The following is a 16208-nucleotide window of genomic DNA, read 5'->3' on the forward strand; positions in this document are numbered from 1 at the left end:
TACTCTGCAGTACAGTACAGTACTTTACAATACAGTACAGTACTCTGCAGTACAGTACTCTGCAGTACAGTACTCTGCAGTACAGTACTCTGCAGTACAGTGCAGTACTTTACAATAAAATACAGTACAGTACAGTACTCTGCAGTACAGTGCAGTACTTTACAATACAGTACAGTACAGTACTCTGCAGTACAGTACTCTGCAGTACAGTACTCTGCAGTACAGTACTCTGCAGTACAGTGCAGTACTTTACAATACAATACAGTACAGTACAGTACTCTGCAGTACAGTACAGTACAGTAGTCATCAGTTGTACATGTCGCTACTGCAGAGAGTGTAAAGTGTGTAAAGTGTTCACTCTCAGACTTTCACTCTGTACTTCTGTACTCTGTGTACTCTGTACTTCTGTACTCTGTGTACTCTGTACTTCTGTACTCTGTGTACTCTGTACTGTGTACTCTGTCTCAGAGTGACACAGAGTGACACAGAGTGACACAGAGTGACACAGAGTGACACAGCTGTATCTGTGCGAGGTGTTTGTTCTGATTCTGTAAAGTTCCTGTGTTTGTCGTGAGCTGGAGTTTGTTCGTCTGTTTATCATAACAGACATATTCAAATAAATCCTCCTTCCTCTCGGCCCAGGGGACGTCACGTGTTTGTACAAAGTGCACAGAAAAGTATCACCTGACCTTTGACCTTGTTTTCAGACTTTAACACTGCACTTTACAAAACTATTTGAATCAAAACATAAAACACATTTGGCATCACAAAAATCCAGTGAAATGAACAAAAAAATGATAAAACATGGATATTTTCAGCATTGGCCATGAATCATTTACATCATTTCAAACGTCATGTGTTTGTTTATGTTCATTCTTGACCTGTTTTATTTGCACAGTATTTAAATCCTTGGAATGTTCCATATGTTGATTATTTTCACACAGTTATAGACGTGAAAAAATGACCTTGAATAAAACATTAAAAAGATGATGAAAGGTGAAAATGGAGATTAACTTATATATTAACTCAACTTATATATCGTTGTTGTGGAAAAAATACAGTTCTAGTTGAAAAGTGTCAATTTGTCAGTTGTTTGTAATCAATTTGTGAAGATCAGTGAAGTACACAGGACGAGTCTGGTGTGTGTCTGTTGTGTGTGTCTGTTGTGTGTGTGTGTGTGTGTCTGTTGTGTGTGTGTGTGTGTGTGTGTGTGTGTGTTTCGTCCTACACGTCTGAGTCTACAGGTGTTTTCTGTGACTCCCGGCGCAGACGTCACATGTTCTGTAGATCAAAGGAGAAAAGTCATGTGACCTCAGCCCAAACGACCACAGCCCTGGCGTTTGTGTCCAGAGATTAGAGCTGGATGTGGATGTTGCTCCTCATCATCAGCCTCTTCATGGCAGAATAAACTTAGAAGTGAGTGGAGCAGATCTACATAAAAATGAAGAGATTTAAGATGTTTATTTGAAAACCAAGCTGTGAATATGTTGTTTACGTTTATTAACGATGTGATAAAATCTAAGTATATTCATGTTGTGTCTTTAAAGTATTTGATCTGTGTCAGACTCATTAACATGTGAAGCTCTGTCTCCCACAGGAGACTCTCTGATGTTCTGTCCAAGTGTAAAAGTTCATTATCATATGGGACAAAAGTCTCTGATTTGTGTCTTTGTCGTTCTGGGATAAAACAGCAGAGCTCAGATGATCAGGAACTGAGGCTGGAAGTGGACGGAGACGTGGACGGAGACGGTGGAGACGCTGAAATGCTCCCAGTCTGTGTCCAGGGCCCTGTCCAGTCCAGTCTGTGTCCAGGGCCCCGTCCAGTCCAGTCTGTGTCCAGGGCCCCGTCCTGTCCAGTCTGTGTCCAGGGCCCTGTCCTGTCCAGTCTGTGTCCAGGGCCCTGTCTTGTCTGTATCTGATGGAACAAACAATAAACCTTTTTTCTGTATTTCAAACTTCACTGATCTTCACAAATGGATCACTTTTCAACTAGAACTGTATTTTTTCCACAACAACGATATATAAGTTGAGTTAATATATAAGTTAATCTCCATTTTCACCTTTCATCATCTTTTTAATGTTTTATTATTTATGTAAGTGCGGCCGGGAAAACCCTCTCTGCTGGTGCGTTCACACCGGGGCGTCAGGTGCGTCACGTTCACATGTAAAGTCTATGGTGGACGCCATTGCCACCATTGACTTTACATGTGAACGTGACGCACCTGACGCACCGTGTGAACGCACCGTAATTTGTCCTCAAATGCAAAGGCTCCAACTAGAAGCGTCACACACACGGGCAGGAGCTCGCCACGCTGGGGTCACCTTACGTTTACCGAGTGTTGGTGACGTTTTACGGGCGCCAACCACCAAAACCAACCCATCTGTGCAGACCCTAGTGTCTGACGCAATAATAATGCAAAAAGTATTTGCATTACCTCTGTGATGTCTTTATTTAGCTCTGGGGAAAACCATGTGCTCCTGCCCGGCGGACAGGTCGCTAACTCAAAAAATAGCATCGGGACAACGATAAAATGAAACGCAGAGACAAACTCTGCAGCGGCTCAACCACAGTTAGCTTCAAACAGCATTTTCTCGTGGAGCTTTGCTAACTGTTTACTATGGTATCCCTGAAAATTGATGAACAAATGGGCTAGAATTGGTGACCAGTATTTATTGGTTATATGACTTAAGTAAATACATTATATGAAAGTAATAACATAAATGTTGATTAGACTAAAAAGTTATACCATTCTACCATGCGGATTAGAAGAAATATATTAACTAGCAAGAATAAAGTTAGGAACACAATATAACTATTTCCCCAAATCATTGGTTTGGTTGTACTATTCATTAAAAACTATCAAACGCAAACGTTTCACGATATATAATGAGTTTTAAAGCATAAAAATGGCACTTACCTGTCTTAATGTCAACTTTAGCGTCCTTGGCCTCGTGCGATGGTACTGGTGGACGAAGTCCTTGCAAATTTCCTGAGGACAACCCGTATGACCAAAAATGGTCATTTGCGCATGCGTGCACATGCGCAGTAAACGTTTTTTGGCTCTGACTATCAAACTATGTTTTTTTCATTGTGTCAACAAAAAATGTGATCTGAGGCCAAACTTCTGGTCATTTTAGCGTTTAAGTTTATTGAGACAACTAATGTAGAGTTTGTGGAAATTTACTTTTTTTTGGTACTGGAGGTAAAAACCTGAGCCTCAGCAACTTCAAGTTGGATTTTTTACAGTGAGTGTAAGCCCTCCCTCCTCCTCCCTCCTCCTCCCTCCTCCTCCCTCTCTCCTCCCTCCTCCTCCCTCCTCCTCCCTCCTCCTCCCTCTCTCCTCCCTCTCTCCTCTTCTCCTCCATTCCTCCTCCCTCCTCCTTTCTCTTCCCTCCACCTCCTTCCTCTCCTCTCTCTTTCTTTCCTCCTCCCCATCGCTGCTCCTCCTCTTCCTCTCTCCCCCTCCTCCTCCTTCCCCTCGCTCCTCCCCCTCTTCCTCTTCCCCCTCCTCCTTCCCCTCGCTCCTCCTCCCTCTTCTTCCTCTCCCCCCTCCTCCTTCCCCTCGCTCCTCCCCCTCTTCCTCTCCCCCCTCCTCCTTCCCCTCGCTCCTCCCCCTCTTCCCCCCCACCTTCCCCTCGCTCCTCCCCCTCTTCCTCTCCCCCCTCCTCCTTCCCCTCGCTCCTCTTCCTCTCTCCCTCCTCCTCCCCCTCACTCCTCCTCCCTCCTCTTCCTCTCTCCCCCCCTCCTCCTCCCTCCTCTTCCTCTCCTCCTCCTCCCTCCTCCTCCCTCTTCTTCCTCTCCCCCCTCCTCCTTCCCCTCGCTCCTCCCCCCCTCCTTCCCCTCGCTCCTCTTCCTCTCTCCCTCCTCCTCCCTCCTCTTCCTCTCTGCCTCCTTCTCCTCCCCCTCGCTCCTCCTCCCTCCTCCTCCCTCTTCTTCCTCTCCCCCCTCCTCCTCCCCCTCGCTCCTCCTCCCTCCTCTTCCTCTCTCCCCCCTCCTCCTCCTCTTCTTCTCTGCCTCCTCCTCCTCCTCCCTCCTCTTCCTCTCTGCCTCCTCCTCCTCCCCCTCGCTCCTCCGCCCTCCTCCTCCTTCTTCTTCCTCTCTCCCTTCTCCTCGCTCCTCCCTCGCTCCGCCCCCTTTTCCTCTCTGGACCAATCAGCGCACAGGCCAAAGTTCATAAAAGTCGCTGTTTCCGCTTCTTCTCCACAGAACTGTTTCCTCGCGTCGTTTCTTCGGAGCCTCCAAACCTCCACAAACCTCCACCAACTCCTCCACCTCCACCGACCCCAGACACCGCCTTCAGGAGCCGCCGAGGAGCCGCCGAGGAGCCGCCGAGGAGCCACGACAGCGACTTTTTGAGCCGTTTTCGGAGTTTGGCGCAAACTCCCCACAGGATTTGTCGGTGATAATGTTGAGTTTAACTTAGTGAAGGTGAGTCTGTTGTTTTGACTGAAAATGAGCGCGGATCCGAAAAAAACACAGATTTTATCATTTAACAGTTTTAGTTTTCAATGGCGCCACTTTTTTTTTTTTTTGCTCTAATTTTGATAAAGACCCGCTCTTTTTGCGTCATGAGGACGGAGGACGCAGCTTTTTCCAACTTTTTAAACTTTTGGTGCAAATTTGAACTATACAGTTTTTCTCTGATTTTGTTATAGACCATTATTTTTGCGTCATTTTTTCTGCGTGTTTACGGAGGATGCAGCTTTTTTCTTATTTTTTTAATTTTTTTTACATTTTTGTACCAAACTTAAAATCGTCTCTAAACAGATTATGACGCCCGAAATGCGCCTGAAATGTGCCCGAAATGTGCCCTTAAATGTGCCTAAAATGTGCCTTAATGTGCTTTAATGTGAGCTGTGACGGTGTAAATCGTTAAATGCACAAAATTGAAACAAAAGGCGTTTGTCTCCCTCTGGTGGACACAGCCGGACAATGTAGGATTTATTATTTTTATGAGAAACTTTTCTTTGTTTTTTGTTTTTTAATAGTTAAACATAATTAAATGCATTATAAACTATATTAAATTTCTCCTTATTTCAACTGCTAAACCAGTGCTTTTTATAATTTGAAAGAAAAACACTTTTACTTGCAATTTTGAATAATTGTTGTTTTTGTTTTTTTTTCCTTAAACGCATGGCAGGAATAAAAATAATTACTTAGATATTTAAATTATTTTCTTACAATTTGAAAAAACAATTTCTTTTTACAGCCAAACTGAGTTCTTGACGATATTAAAGTCGACACAGTTTGAAGTTCAATACATCGCTGAAGTAAATACAGATGAAAACTATAATATTAAAACTAAACTAAAAACTATTCTAAATCTATTTATTGCAGTTCATTGTTTTTAACACTTTTGTAAACAGTCTGTAATAATCACACAAGTTATTTTGGCTCTTACGGTTTAAATCTTATTGTTTTGTCAGTAGTGCAAAGAAAAAGTACGATAAATACCAACCTCAAAATATGTTGTTCCAGCTTTTCATATACTGACAGATAAGTCGATCCAGTGCTTCGTTAGCAGGTTAGTGATGTCCATTTATATACACATACTTTAATTTGATCTATTTTATTAATTTGCAGTCGTTTAAAATGTTCCAGATTCATTCTGTCGCATCTCGAGCCAAAGAACAAACCACCGCCGTCCAGTTAGATTTGATTTATTCTGGTGACATCTCTTCGGTCGCCCGTCGTTTACAAATAAAATCACATTTTTCTCGTCAGATTAAGAGTTTTGTGCTTCGCTCAGTAATTCTGCAGAAATCCACTGTTTTTCAGGCCCTTGTGATACTGTTTTTTTTTTTTTTTTTTTTTGGCAGAGATTTTTATTTTAACCAGACTCACATTTTTGTAAAGAGTTTGAGACGTCTGTATTGCTGATCCCTGACTGAAGTCGTGTAAAATGTCCCATATTTGTGCTTTATGAACTGAATTGAACCACAGATCCAGCGTTTCACTGTTGCCAAGGAAACGCCGACTGTGGTGGGACGAGTTTTAATTTTGTGTTTTTCTTTCCAAAGCCCTGGAGCTCAGCACTGAGGTGTAGTCGCTCGGTGTAAAGTGTCGCCCCCTAGGCCTGGTCTGGGGAATCTCTGTGGAAGAACCTTCATCACAGGACCACAGGTGAAGGCCGTCGGGTGGAGCGCTCCGCCTGTCGCCCGTTGGCCGTCGGGTGGAGCGCTTCGCCCGTTGGCCGTCGGGTGGAGCGCTTCGCCCGTTGGCCGTCGGGTGGAGCGCTCCGCCTGTCGCCCGTTGGCCGTCGGGTGGAGCGCCCCGCCTGTCGCCCGTTGGCCGTCGGGTGGAGCGCTCCGCCTGTCGCCCGTTGGCCGTCGGGTGGAGCGCTCCGCCTGTCGCCCGTTGGCCGTCGGGTGGAGCGCTCCGCCTGTCGCCCGTTGGCCGTCGGGTGGAGCGCTCCGCCTGTCGCCCCTGGCTGTCGGGTGGAGTGGTCTGAACAGCTCGTTGGTGCAGAGCCTTGGACAGTTCAGGAGCCCCGGGGGGAGGGGGGGGATAAATTGTCCTCGTCCCGGTGGTGTTTGAGGTGGTGCCGTGTGTGAACAGCTGATCCTGTCGGTAGAAGCTGAGGTTTGAAGCAGATGGAAGATTTTTTAGGAAGATATTTGTGTTTTAAATGGCACTGATTCAAATTCTGTATGTTAAAAAAAAAAAACGGGAGGAGGCCCCGAGAAAAACCCTGGACACGCTGGAGGGACCCACGGGGTCCCACCGGAGGAGCTGGAGGGACTATGTCTCTCTGGGGACGCCTCGGGGTCCCACCGGAGGAGCTGGGGACTAGTGTGATTATTATTAGTCCATAAATATTTGTACCAGTTCAATCTGATCAGGATTTAAGACACAAATCTAATTTTTTATCAACTTTCAGTCCAAGTTTGAAACGGGGTGTAGTGATCGTGGTGGTCGTTTGACAGCTCCGCCCCTCTCTTCACCAGAGCGTCCGAGACAGAAGGCCGGAGGTCAGGTGACACGAGGCCGACTGTATGGAGCCGGTTACGCTCAGGCTCCTCCCCCTCAGAGGTGACGTCCCCAGAGCCTCCGTGTCCTGATCTCCTCAGAAAAGAGCGTCTGTGGTGGATGTTTTTATCCGTGAGGTGTCGTAGATTTTTAAGTGTCAGTTATCGGCTCAAAAATACAGGAAGCGGTTAAAGTACAGAATAACTCTTTAATAAAAGGAAGTCGCGCAACTAAATTTAGACAGTTTGGTCACTTGTATTTGAGGAAATTGTGTTGAAGATGGAATGTAAATATGAGATTATTCTGGAAATCACAAAGAACAGAAGACAAACGTGGAAGTTGAGTAAAAGAAAAGTGATGTGGTTTGGTTTAAAGACGTTTCCTCGAGTCACGTTTAAAGGTCCAAAACTACGCAAAAAACTGACTCTTGTAGCTTTAATTCATGTTCTGATGTCTCCTCCTCAAAAACAGATGGGAGTTGTTTTGTTTCACACACGTTTACGTAACACTTTTATTAGTCTATCAGTGTTTTTTTTTTTTTTTTTTGAGAGAAGAGCTCAGTCTAAATCTGCAGGTTTTGTGTGTTAAACGTGTGAGAATGAAACAAAAACACAACTCCAGGTCTGTGCGTGACGAGGAAAACGTCTGCACATTATTTCAAACTGAAAAACGCATTTGCTTCGACGTAATTTCATACCGTGTCTAGATTGTGTGTATTTTGACGGTAGTTTTGCTGTAATCCGCGGGTCGTTAAGCGGCTGCGGGGTCTTGATGAACGGGGCCTGACGCGGAGTTGCAGGTTTGTGCGTTTTTGGCGGCTTCTTGTGCTCGATTTTAAATTTGCCTTTTGTACTTTTATCCTTTTGCCTGTTTTGGGAAGTTGAACGTGAATGGAACATCTGGTGCTCGCAAAGACAAAATGTTTATTATCGTAAAGGAAAGGACCTGAGTTGCAGTGACTAGCAGCATAATGAAGCACTTAGGGAGTTGGTAACTTAGTCGTATGGAGTTTGCTCGTGACCGTCCACCCCAGATCCCATTCATTTTTTTCCATAGACTTTCAGGGGGGAAAAAATGATCGCCCCAAGTAAGTTTTTGAGCTTTAAATATGAATTAACCCTTTAAGGACTGAGCACATTGAGCAAGTCTCAGAATGTGCTGTTTTTTCACACAGCTTCCTCTTTTTTTTACACATCCATTTGCAACTCATCGAATAACTGACAACCAAGTCCCCGTGGCTCCTGCACTCTGATTGGTCGTCTTCGAGGGGCGGCGGAGGCAGATTACCGTAGTGACAGTAAAATATTTAACGAGCCCCGTGTCTCTGCTTTGAGACGCCATTTGGATTTACACGAGGGCGCGATTGTTTGTGTAGTTACGGTAATGGAAAGTCCACAACCGCGAGTCTATCTGCGACGTTAGCATCCGCCACTATAGGGTTAACTACGCGCTAACCAGTGACCACCTATAATTTTATTCAGAATCTTTGTCTGAAACTGTCAGCTTTTACCTGGTGGAACATCTAAGAATAAAATTTAGAAGGTGCGTGTATATTTCAGTCCAGATGTTTACTTCGGCACAGACAGTAATTCACACGGATTCAACACAATCTCCCAAAAATCACCTAAATATCACGTAACATCCTCTTAATGATTAACTCGGTTTGTCTCGACATAAACGGGTCCCTTTGGTTTACATCGGTACTTAGCTGGTTCTCTGAGTTCAGACATACACATAACAGTTCAAACATACCACAGTGGAGCTCACAGGAGGCAAAACAAGTAATGGCACAATACTCGTAATATGAAGCATATATAAGAAACATTAATCTCACAAAACTTAAAAAAATACAAAGTTAATAAAACATTTAGCAGAATCTTGCATTTTAAACTGCCTTTTTGGACTTAAAACAACCGTGTGATGGATATTCGTTAGCCACGTAGCTGGTTAGTCCCCGAAATTTAAATGCAAAAAGCTCAGTGGAAAAAATGAATGGGAAATTTACTTCCAGAACGTGCGCAGGTTTTCAGGGTTGAGCTCCGTCGTTTCTATGGAGACGGGCCCAACCCCCTGAATAACTCGATGACAAAGTGTTGACATGTGGAAGTCTGTAAACTCATACCATCTTTTCTTTTTGTTTCTAGACGTGTAACGGAGTAACTGGACCGTTTGTTCAAAGTCCGCTCGTGAAATGCTCTCTGGCTGTCGCCGCAGGGAAGACTTGGGTTCTGCTGCATTTTTCCAACACCGGACCGATGTGGAGGCGGCCGTCCCGTCCTGCTCCGCTCCCATGACTTTGGGCGCTCTCCAAACCATGCTGGAGTGTTTGAGCGTTCCATCTTTGAACACGCGAGGGTCGACGTATTCAAGAAATAACTCTACAAAACGATCTTATGGACAGAAACTATTGACTCATGGACATTATCACAAGGGACAGTTGTCAAAAAGCGATTCTGTCGATGCTAGCTCAAACGATGAAATGCGTCCAAATTTTAAGAGGTCACCTTCCCCGGGATCAAACATTAATCTTCAGCCCTTAACCGATGCTTCAGTTGACTCTGTCCCGCCCAGTGCACCGCTCGCTGGTAGTAAACAATATCTGGACGATGATCAAATCCTGCAAAAGATCGAGAACAAGCTTAAAGAATTCAGAGCCAAAATGAAGGAGTTGAAAAAGCGAAGTTCCTCTGATGCTTTGAACTGCAAACCTTTAAGTTCAACTCAGGGCTGCACATCCGTCGCGTCTGCCGTGACTGGAGCAGCTGTAAAAGCCACAGAGAAGGTCGTGGCGAGGGCCGTCAGTGAAAACGAGCGTTCAAAGAGCAGCAGGCAAGATCCAGAGGGGACTCAAATGAAGAGCGCGCCAGAGGGGACCCAAATGAAGAGCGCGCCAGAGGGGACCCAAATGAAGAGCGCACCAGAGGGGACCCAAATGAAGAGCGCGCCAGAGGGGACCCAAGTGAGGAGCGCGCCAGAGGGGACCCAAGTGAGGAGCGCGCCAGAGGGGACCCAAATGGAGAGCGCGCCAGAGGGGACCCAAATGAAGAGCGCGCTGACTGAAGATCATTCTACAGGTACATCTAATGAGCTATAACGAGGGACGAGCGCACCGCCATGGTAACCGATAGTAAAGAATGTTCCAGACATGTCAACTTTAACGACTCCTGTTAAAATATAGACCAGTGCAGTGTTTTTAGGGTGAAAGATATTTTTTTTAATTCAGAGAAAAAAATGTACTGACGAGTAGAGTTCTGCATTACAGGGAAACAAATGTACACCAGTTTGTGTCCATTTAAACACTTTAACTTTCTGTCAGTTTTTTTTTTTTCGTACACTTTTGTTCCACTCAAAAGATGGCCGCCGTATTTGCATTTCAACAGAAGCCACGTTCTGTCTAAACCAGGGGTCGGCAACCTATAACACTCAAAGAGCCTTTTGGACCCAGTTTCCACGGAAACACTGGGACCCGCAAATATTTAACGTCTAAAAATGAAGATGACACTGTTTATACTTTACCATAGACTGGAATAATGCAAGTTTTATTTTGACAGACCGGCCTTCTACGTGTGGCAGATAAATACGGCAAAAATAAGTTAAGTGTCTAAAAAATGCACCTTACCACACGCTGAATCTGAGGGAGGCCTGCGCTCGTTTCTTTGAGATGAGGTGGTCCCATCGAGGACTGACGGGAGACGATGACACTCGGTGTGTTTCTGTCCATTCTGCTTCGGAGTTTTGTCTTGGTCCCTGCAGAAATGTCCTCTTCACACACAGGATGTTGTGAATGGTAGTAATGTTTTCAGTGCTCTTGTGGCGAGGTCAGGATATTTTGGCTTGATTTTCGTACAGAACGTCAGCAGAGACGTCTCAAACAGACGTTTAAGACCACCGTCATTTGCAATCTCCAACAGTCGATCCTCTTGATCCGGATATGCTCGATTCGCCCGGTTTACTCATAAAAAATATCTCTTATCTTATTAGGACAGGCGAAAGTTACATTGGAGAAGATTGAGGTCGTGGACGTATTTTTTACTGTTTTTGTGCAGCCCGGTAGCAAAACTGTAACGGACTGGTCCTCGGCCCGGTGGTTGGGGACCCCTGGTTTATTAAATCCTTGAAGTGCTACAGAGACGTCTGCTCCTGAACCTCTGCACAGCGTCTGCAGATCAGAGCTGTGTCTTAACGCAGGACCGTAAGCTGTCGTCTGAGGCGTGAGCGATGTTTGTTTTTCCACATTATTTTGAGAGACGAAGAATAATAAAATATAATTTTATTTTAATATTTTAAGATAATATTTCAATTTAAACTACAATTTAAAAAAAAAAGAACAAATAAAATATGCTTCAATTAGATACTTGTTAATATATTTTCCCGAGCTGCAGCATAAGGATGAGGGTTGCCGACCCCTAATTTAGATCTTATAATGCACCATCCGGTACACTTAAAACACAAGTACTGCCTCTAACTAAAACGACAGACTTGAGTATAGTTAAAGAATTTAAGACTACCTCTGTTTTTAATTTGAGGGTTTTTTTTTATTAGTTTTTAATGGACACTAGCACTAAAATGTCTGATTAGCAGTTTCCTTGAGCAGGTAGAAACTTCAGTTGACAACATTTTGCAGAAGTATTGTAGTGGGTAGTTGGATAATGTTCATCTTTTTACATCCACAGAGCATGTTCGGATAATGCGGGAGACTGCTGCAGTTCACTCAGAGATGGAGGACAAGGAGAGCAGTTCTGAGGTTCTCAGGGCCATGTCTGATCCGCCATTGGAGGAATTGGTTAAGGAAAACCAAAGCTTTACTGTACACCACAACCCACCAAGTCAAGTACACGTTTGTGCAGGAACTGACCCGCGTAGCCCTCAAAAGGATATGATCAAGAAAGAGGACATTGAACCTGAGGCTGTGGACTTAATGTTAAGCAAGTCTCCTCCAAAGTTGTTAGCATGTACAACTAAGGACCAGCAACCCTTTGGTTCGGCTTCAAACGACCAAACTTTTCACAGAGTTGAAAAGTCCAAACAAAGTCCATCCAACTCTCCTGCTGGTCATGGAAACTTGACTCTGAACTCGAGTCAGACTGGGGAATGCAATAATACCAATGTTAAATCCTTTGTTGCTGACTGCAAACAAGTAATTAAGCCTGAAGCACAATCAGAAGAACTGATAGAAAGCGAGGAAAAGGCGGTCCAGGCTAGTAGGGAGATGGATTCGTTCCCTTGCATAAGTGAGGAGTGGGGTAGTCTGAGAGATCCAAAGTATGACGACATATCAGAAGAAGAGGTTGATGTAACGCCACAGGTTTCCCCACACGCTGTGACAAATGCTACATCAGAAGAAGCAGTACCTCCTACACCTGAACAGCAAGACAGTTTTGAAAAAGTACCTCGTCCAAAATATGCCCAAGCGACATCATTTTTACAACAGGAAGTACATTCAGAGGAGGATTCAGAGGAGGAGTCGGATTCAGAGGAGGTGATACTTTTTGCGACGGAGTTAGAGTTAATGGATGAGATCATTGTTCTGGACTCTAGTGACGATGAGGAGGAATTGGAGTGTGTTTCCATTGCAGATCAACACCCTGATTTTCCAAAAGTTGAAGAGTTTGAGACATTTGAGAGTTTTTGGCAATTCAAATTAAAACAATTCATGAAGAACCTACCTAATCCTTTGGTAACCAGAAACGCCGAACCAGGAGCTCCTACTCAGTCTGACCCACCCATTTGCAGTGGACTTGAATCTTTACCTCTTGAAAAGGCTGCTGCTGATCAGGTGTCACCTCATTGTAGTTCACAGAAACATGGGAACGCTTTTGAAAAGGCCACTGAAGATTTGGGAATTTTAAAAAAGTTTGCTCCTGAACAAGTGCTAACCCATGGCTCTGAGGACAGCAGTGACACCGAAGATAGTTTGGATTACCCTTCATGCACAAAATCCAACTATCTGACTGCGTCCAATCAGGTTAAAGCCCCGTCTCTACAGTCCAATGACTCAAACGGTGAAGAGCAGGGAGAGGAACTCCAGGCTTCACCATTGGACTCTGCGGATTGGTTTCCTGATTTGTCTCAGGATGAAAGTGAGAATGAAGGAAAACCGACAAAAAGGTTCGTAAGCTCTCCCACTGTTGGGGCCCAAGCAACTGTAGGACTCACTGAAAGTACAGAGCCTGACAGGTCTAGAGCTCCACCCAAAAAGGCAAAGTACAAATCACGCCATAATTCTGAGAATGATCAAGATGGGAGTGAGACATGTAGCTTTTCAGCTGAAGCGTCCACCCAACTACCCAAGAGGCAAGAGTCTTTCAAATCTAGGTATAATCAACCAGATGTTGGACCACAAAGACCTCGGCAAAACTCCTGCTCTGGTCAGAATGGCTCAACGGTCCACCGAGCAATCAAACGAAAAATACCCAAAACTAACCCCAGAAGTGAAGAACAAGTTAAAAGAAAAAGGCTTTCCCCAGACACGGGTAAACAAGGGCCTCAAAATATGCCAGAGAAGGCCAGGGTAAATGCTACCTGTAGAGCTAATGCTCAGAATGCTAATTTAAATTTGTCCAAAGAACGGAAACTACATGGGAAGTTGGTTTCAAGACGGTCTTCATTGCCCAACCAAAGCAATGGAAAGTCACCTGAAGCTCAGGCATTTGGTCTACCTGCCCAAAACCGGAGTCAGCCAACCCCACCGAGTCCACCAAAATCTCACAACTCATTTTTAAACCCAAATGTGAATTCGTACAGCACTGCGGAATCAACACCAGCCAAGCAAGCACTTGTCAGGAACTGGTCAAAGAACCACATCTCAATCCCGAAAGAGCGGAGAAGCAGCTACGAAGCAGAAAGCACAAGAATGGTCCAGGATGGAAAGACACTTAAACAAAGTCCATCCAAGTCACGGAAGAGACGCAACTCTCAAACTCTGCAGACGCGACTGATGAAGAAGACCAAGCTTCAAGCCCAGACATTGACCCAAGCCGTACACCAGAAAGAGTCCACCGTGCAGAGTGTGTTGTTTGATTTCTGTTTTAATAATTGCTCATTTTACGATGTTGGACTTGACTTATGTACTTGAATTTATCTTCCTGACCCTTGTAATTCTAGGTCAAGTGACCCTCGGTCAGGGGTACAAGTGGAAAGACAAGACACGAGTAGATCATATAGATGGTAAGATTCACACACGTCATAAACATTGCGGAAAAATGAAAAACCTTTGCAGCGTGGGCGAGGGACGATCATTGTTGCTTGTGGCTATACTTTTTTTTTTTTTTCTCTCGGAACATACAACATAAGTTTATCCATATCATCTTAAAATAATAAAATCAGGGAGCTATGTTGGAATAAAGTTGTAAGATTTTAACATGAAAGATCTGTCACCTCCTGTGGTTTAGAAGCACATTTTAAAGTGTAGGTCGTTAGTTACCACAGAGCTCTGATTAGTCATGAATGAACTTCAGACTTTTAGGATTACCATGTCAGAATACTGTGTTCTTCTCCAGAGCTGTGGATGAGTTTGTAGTGAGGGGAAAATAATGATTGGCCCTATATCAGCACAGTTTACCAGCCATCGGTTGTTCTGGATTTTAAACAGTCGGCCATGAAAAATCCATGTCGGTCGACCTCTAAAGCGTCCATGTTGTTTAGTCTTAATGTCTTTAAAATTGCACATACGTCTTATAAGCGGTTGTCAAACTTTCTTGCCTGAACTTTCATTGTGAAGAAATCCAATCCAGTTTAGTCCAGTCTCTTTGTCTTGAGTAAAAGTGTAAAAGTGTTGGCCTGTTGTTTGTGGCTGTTGAATATTGTGTGTTGGTCTTGTTGCAGAGGAATGGCTGGACACGATGTACGGTGAAACCTTCAAGAGGCCCCATTACTGACCTGCCCTGACCGTTTTAACCGAACCTTTGACTCTTAATGGTGTACATAGACTTTCAACTGTTTATCTTTTTATACCTATTGCCTTTGTTAAATATTTAAAGTTTAAATGATGCATTTTTTATACTGTTCTGTCAATGTTTTATAAGTTCATGTTAATAGTTTTAAAATGTTTTCTTCTGAATAAAACATACATGCCATTATTTCCAATTGAAAGGGAAGGGCATCCAGAGCAACTGGAAATGCAGCAGTTCAGGTTCTATCTATTTACCCTTTTCTGCTGCGCAAAAATGAAATCCTGAATAATGTGCCTTATGTAAGTGAAGTGAACTGTTTGCACCTCTGTGTAAAAACAACTGGAAGCCTACCAGGCCTCTGTAGGTGCTGGAAATGAGAGTCAGGGCAAAGGGCCCTCGTGGTTGGACTTGAGTTTTTCTGAGAGACGGGGTGGAAAATGCACAAGTTAAAGTGTGTGTGAGAGAAACAAGAGCTGGACTGAACCGAGCAGAGGACTGAGGCGTCAACATCTCCACTAAATCTAAACCTTCAGACCGCGGGATCAGAAAAGCATTGTAGGGCAGACGCCACCAACGAAAAATACTTTACACGCGTCCACTGTGTCTGCTGCAGTCTGCATAGTGAATGAAGGAAGACCAGGTTGAGGGAGTGGTTTTCGTGTATTTATTATGTAACCTCATCAACGGAGGCTCAGTGACGGCACATCTGGGTCCTGATTAGCCTTTAGGCGAGTTACATCAGCACAGTATAATTAAGTTGAGGCTAGTTTGTAGCTGAAAAAGGGAGAATGATGTTGCTACATCAGTGAAGCGTAGTCTGTATTTGCCTGATGCTCAAACAGAGTCCAAAGTGTGAAAAAAGACGCGCCGCATCAACAGCAGATTTGCGCGGAAACACAGAATCGACTAGAGTCACACCCACCACAGACTCGACACGGCAAACACCCACACCCGTCTAACCACAAGTACAAATGTGTTGAAGGATCTCGTTCCTCAGCAGGAGCGGCCGTCAGGGCGAACGTGACGCCACAGATTATGTTTTTAGTAGCTGAAGATATTAGGTAGAAGCTAAAAGATTGAATTGCTAAAGAAATTGATTTGCTAAGCTAAATTGTGATGCTTATTATGTTACTCATTTAATCATCAGATATACTCTCTGCTCATTTTTGTCATTTTGATACTTTTATTTTTTACCTTTAATTTTACATTGATGCTTTTTTGCTTTACTAGAATGAGGTTATACTTATTGTGTGTTACATTTAAGCCTAAAATTGTATGTCAAAACTAAATAGAAGCCGTTAACAGACGATTGACGAATACCATTGTGGCCTTTGGCAGAGTTAAGA

At 44.1% G+C, this 16208-nt stretch overlaps 1 protein-coding gene across 2 annotated transcripts; it reads left to right on the top strand.

The window, feature by feature from the left end:
• Window positions 1-4202: 4202 nt before the first annotated feature.
• Window positions 4203-15131, top strand: LOC117379648 (uncharacterized). 2 transcript variants are annotated; one of them, XM_055225602.1, is made up of 6 exons: window positions 4204-4429; window positions 6022-6124; window positions 9115-10044; window positions 11644-13977; window positions 14075-14137; window positions 14795-15094. In XM_055225602.1, the coding sequence occupies exons 3-6, from the start codon at window positions 9162-9164 to the stop codon at window positions 14845-14847; spliced, it is 3333 nt and encodes a 1110-aa protein (XP_055081577.1). In that variant the 5' UTR covers window positions 4204-4429; window positions 6022-6124; window positions 9115-9161; the 3' UTR covers window positions 14848-15094. The 2 variants fall into 2 exon arrangements, with proteins under 2 accessions (XP_033832245.2, XP_055081577.1); XM_033976354.2 differs by lacking the exon at window positions 6022-6124 and having other exon boundaries at window positions 4203-4429; window positions 14795-15131.
• The last annotated feature ends 1077 nt before the right edge of the window (window positions 15132-16208 follow it).

This window comes from Periophthalmus magnuspinnatus, chromosome 12, assembly GCF_009829125.3.
Source record: "Periophthalmus magnuspinnatus isolate fPerMag1 chromosome 12, fPerMag1.2.pri, whole genome shotgun sequence".
NCBI lineage: Eukaryota > Metazoa > Chordata > Actinopteri > Gobiiformes > Gobiidae > Periophthalmus > Periophthalmus magnuspinnatus.